Source organism: Nelumbo nucifera, chromosome 1 (genome assembly GCF_055504915.1).
Source record: "Nelumbo nucifera cultivar China Antique chromosome 1, China Antique-T2T, whole genome shotgun sequence".
Lineage (NCBI taxonomy): Eukaryota > Viridiplantae > Streptophyta > Magnoliopsida > Proteales > Nelumbonaceae > Nelumbo > Nelumbo nucifera.
Window position 1 is genome coordinate 113,482,340 of NC_142649.1, and position 4,812 is coordinate 113,487,151.

General features: G+C 37.7%; 1 protein-coding gene across 2 annotated transcripts in view; it reads left to right on the plus strand.

Annotated features, from left to right (window-relative positions):
• LOC104588186 (NEDD8-conjugating enzyme Ubc12-like) overlaps window positions 1-2,234 on the plus strand; it is a 29,025-nt gene extending 26,791 nt beyond the window's left edge. For both annotated transcript variants that reach the window (XM_088892792.1, XM_088892797.1), the window contains exons 3-6: window positions 1,034-1,142; window positions 1,369-1,447; window positions 1,559-1,675; window positions 1,766-2,234. In XM_088892792.1, coding sequence (XP_088748918.1) covers window positions 1,034-1,142; window positions 1,369-1,447; window positions 1,559-1,675; window positions 1,766-1,903 — 443 coding nt within the window. In that variant the 3' untranslated portion in view covers window positions 1,904-2,234. The remainder of the gene's footprint in view (window positions 1-1,033; window positions 1,143-1,368; window positions 1,448-1,558; window positions 1,676-1,765) is intronic.
• The last annotated feature ends 2,578 nt before the right edge of the window (window positions 2,235-4,812 follow it).

A 4,812-nucleotide genomic window follows, 5' to 3' on the forward strand; every position in this document is an offset into this window, starting at 1 on the left:
ATCTCATGGAAATCAAAATACTGCTCTGCGCGGTAGATCTAGGGGGAAGGATCGTCACCTGAGTATGTGGGAAACACCAGTTTGGGGCTGAGAAGGTTGAAGGTGCTGTTCAGTTGAAGACCGCCGCTGCTCGATCCCTCTTGGTCTGCCTCCTTGCTCAGCTGAGTTGACATCCGTTCGAGCTGAGACACCACAGCAGAGAGGGCATCTTTGATACCCCTAGGTTCTCCCTCCATCCGATCTATTCTTTCTTCTTGTGATTGGTTGCGAGTGGTGGACATGGCGGATCAGGCGATCTGATACCAATTGATGGACTCTAAGCTGGCGGAGCTTCTTCGAGGGAGCTCCTTCCTCCAAAAACAGAGATAAGAGAGATATGAAAGAGAAAGAAGAGGAAGAGAGAAGGAAAACAAGGTAGTTATGATTCTTCTCTCCATTCTGTTCTAATTGATGGCCTTATATAGGCTCTCACACTAATCAGCTCTTCATGACTTCGAGCTCTGCATGTGGGTGGTTAGGATGTGGCCTACGGCTATAAACAAATCACAGGGGAGGTTTGTAATGTTTGGCATGTGCCACAGCTGCTCCTGCATGGGCTTCATGACCCGTGTGGGCCTAGCTTTCCTGCACCGAATGGGCCCGGTGACTTGATGGTGGGTTATTCGCCTGGGATCCATCATGTTTGGTCAGTGTATAATTTGATGGTGCTTGGGTAGATTTGGAACTCTTTTGTTTCAGTCCCTGTCGGGTGACTTTTGGTCATTTTCCTTGCACTTCTTTTTATTTTATTACCATAAAATGTCGACGTTACATGAGAGTTGTGTGTCCGGATAGCTTATTACAGTCATTCCTTAATATCTCATCTAGAAAGCCCTCCAACTTCAATAGTATTAGTTTCTTATCCCAGTTGTTTTCATGCATTTCTATTCTTTGTACATGTTCAAAGTATTTTGCATTTCTAATTTCTGACATCAAATGTAATATTTTGGAATTCATTATGTATGTAATATGTTTAGCATTTCTCGTGTTATAGATATTGGTGAGCTGAATCTACCCAAAACAACAACCATATCATTCCCCAATGGAAAGGATGACCTGATGAATTTTGAGATCACTATTCGACCTGATGAAGGATATTATTTGTAAGCTTTTTTTTTTTTTTGATCAGCCATATTATTTGTAAGTTTAATCTTATGCAGATGCAATTTTCCGTTTTGGTTCTTTTGGACAACACTGTGTATTTATGTATGTATTTCTTTTAAGAAATCAATTTAAGGTAGAGAGGCTGTTTTACTGTTTAAACGTTGTGGTTGCTTCCTATATATGGAAATATTATAATTTAGATGATACTTGTATTTTCTGTCACAGGGGTGGAATATTTGTGTTCACCTTCCAAGTCTCTCCTGTGTACCCTCACGAGGCCCCAAAAGTCAAGTGCAAAACGAAGGTGGGCATGCAGTCCTTTTGCTTTACAATCTTTGTTTTGTTCAAGTTTCTTCGTTGGACTTTTCATCATTATGGTATGAGATCCTAAATGGCACCAAACATAAACATACAGGTCTATCATCCTAATATTGATTTGGAGGGAAACGTCTGTCTCAACATTCTTCGTGAAGATTGGAAACCAGTTCTGAATATAAACACTATAATCTATGGATTGAATCACCTTTTCACGGTAATATGTCATTATTTTGTTAGTAGCTCTTTCTGGTTTGTGATGACTCTAATCTCTTTACTTTGCAATCTTGTTTATGTATATACTTAGCAACCCAATCATGAGGATCCCCTCAATCATGAAGCGGCCGCAGTCTTGAGGGATAACCCTAAGATGTTCGAATCCAATGTTAGAAGGGCAATGGCTGGTGGATATGTGGGTCAAACTTTCTTTCCTAGGTGCATGTGACAGATCCTGGTGACAAATCTCAACTGCAATAATATTTTCGACGCTTGAAGGTCCAAAAAGCTGTAAATTTGGTCGAAGAACATCCTTCGCTGTGGCCTTCTTTCAAGAAGGTTATTGATTTCTCAGAACCCCCCATCCCCCCCATACAACTGAAATCCACAGAAAAGGTGTTTGAATGCCGTTGTAACTTCTTTATGTATTTGTGATAACTGGGAAAGACGATGTTTTCCTTGCTTTTTATTTTGATCATGAATATGGAGTGAACTTGGGCTTGAGACATAAGACATGTATGCCTCTTTATTGCAGCTCTTTGTTACAATTCTTCTGGATATTTCTGCATGTTCTCTTTTGTTTTGTGGTGGCGCGTTATTACCTTCGCAAATCGCAATGCAAAGATAATTCCGCATGCACCTTTCGCAGCCAAAAGATAAAAAGAGGGTTTCTTAGCTAGAGCACATTTTTTAATATAAATTTTTTATTCAATTTTCTGTTTCTACTAACGTCTACAGCCGGATGATCCAGTATATCACTATTTCTGTGAAGGGATCCGAAGGTAATTTATCCGTTCAAGGGGGTAGCTGGCTAGCTGAAATGCACTTAAATTTATTAAGTCCAACCATCGTCTCTGTCTGCCACACGACTGATAATGAAATAAGGGTGGCAATATGCAATTATGCATCTATGCGAGTCCGGGCCTCAGCGAAAAAAAAAACATGTGAACACGAGTCCGGATTTCCTGAAAGCAAACAATTAACAAGCGTGTGAACATGCTATAGGATTATTTCCCAGATTAGATTTGTATGTTAAATTCATATAGAGATCTCTTGATGTGCCGCTGAATGCCAGTGTGTATATATGCATTTTCTTCTCATTCTTGAAGGTTTAGAATGTAAATATGATGGTTAATGGTGAGGGCATGTTTGGTAAAAAATATGAGCGGCCATATTACTACTACGTGCAACCCAATTTACTAAACAATGAAGGAATTTTCTTATATAGTCTGCAATCTGCTATCAACATATGGATCCACAAAGGAGTGTGAGAGCCAAACTCCAACAGACTTGTAATCACAATTGTAGAATTTCCCTTAAGAATGATAAAAGAGAACCCCAATTCTAAAGCAAAAGTCAGAGCTGCATGAGCAGCTTTAACTTCTAATTCTTCTGGGGAAACTTTAGGAACTTTAATAGATCTGCCATAGATAAAAAAAAAGTCACGGATCACCACACCTAATCCCACATCTGACAACGTTAAAGCACTATTGAACTTAATTTTTTACATAGGAGGGATAGCTCTTTCAAAAGCGGGAGGATTCATTCAGCCTTAAGATGGTATGGACAAGGTTCAAAATTTCATCACGTATCGGCCGATACGTATCATATCGGAGCCTTCCTGATACACCCCTACAGGGGATGTTTCGGGTCAGCAAGTGATTCAGAGGGTAGACCGGTCTTAAACTGGCCCCTCTGAACCAGTTTTGAAACAAAAAATACTTAAAAACAGTACCGATACTCCCTACCGGCATATTGCCTCGTATCGATATTTTGAACCTTGGGTATAGATGTTGAATTCACTGTGATAACGGAAAGACATGGTATTGGAAAAACTTATAACAAAATTCATGGTCTATGGATGTTGGATTCAACTATGATACTGGAAAAAACATGGTATTGGAAAAACTTGTAACAAAATTCTTTCTGGCTGCACGATTTTTTCCATAAATGTTTCATTATAATGGTTATGTCACTTATCAAATAAAAAGGGCGAGTATGCAATATGCAGGTTTTTTTGTATCGTGCACCTTGATACTTTGAATCTTGTTCCCAACTACATCTTCCACCGGTTGAATGCCATTGAACTGTGTCATCCATGGTTCCTGCTGCCGTCCACTGTCGTATATAGTATCCACCATTTTGCATGTATCAATCTATCCCTTTCTGTTGGGAACTTGGATTTGCTTCCCATAGAGTGCACCCCGAAGTGCACATAGGGGTGCTTATTATATGGTTTAGACAGCCAACTGCACCAAGTCAATTCGAAATTGACAGTTTGGTCTGTTCTAGTCTTAAAATGGTTTGGTTTGATCTAAGAATTTCCTCAAATCATAATTTTTTTATTTTGTTTAGCTTTTAAAATTTTAGAAACCAGACCAAATTGTAAACTGAATTAAACCATATTAATAATATACTGTCAATTTATCTATATATGATATATACATTTAAATATATGTATGTATTAACATTTCATACATTGTTATTGTTTGTTTCAATTAACTTGTAATTTGATGCCTTTGGAGCTGTTTATGTTTGAAAAGTGAATGTAATTTATATATAATAGTAATAATTGGCACTTATTAACATTTTAATTTGATATTTAAATTATATTTGTTATTTATGTAAGCATGCATGTTATTTGGGCTTTCTAATTGGGTTAAGCCCAATAAAATGGTCCAAACTTTATTAGAAACCAGACCAAACTGTAGCAGAACAGTTGGTTTCTATGCTAAAATGATTTAATTTGGTTTAAAAATTTCTCAAACCATAATTTATCAGTTTAGTCTGAAATCTTCTCAAAACCAAACCATGAACACCCTAGCTGCACACTGGGAACATCTCCGATTTCCGGTATTTGTATGTTGCCATTCATTAAGACATGTTCTCCCAATGAATCCTATTATACTATAACAAAAAAAAAAAAATCTTATTATATTATAACATATTAAATACCTGGACCCCATTATTTTAGAAATGCATTTTGTAGGTAATGCGATTTATTGATTGGAGCATAGTTCCGTCCACGGCGTAATGCACGAATTTACAAAGTAGAAATTTTAAGAAAGTGCAGACAGAGATTTGATGCACATCTTATTGTTGATATGAACTCTACATTACTGTGGACAGCACATGTAG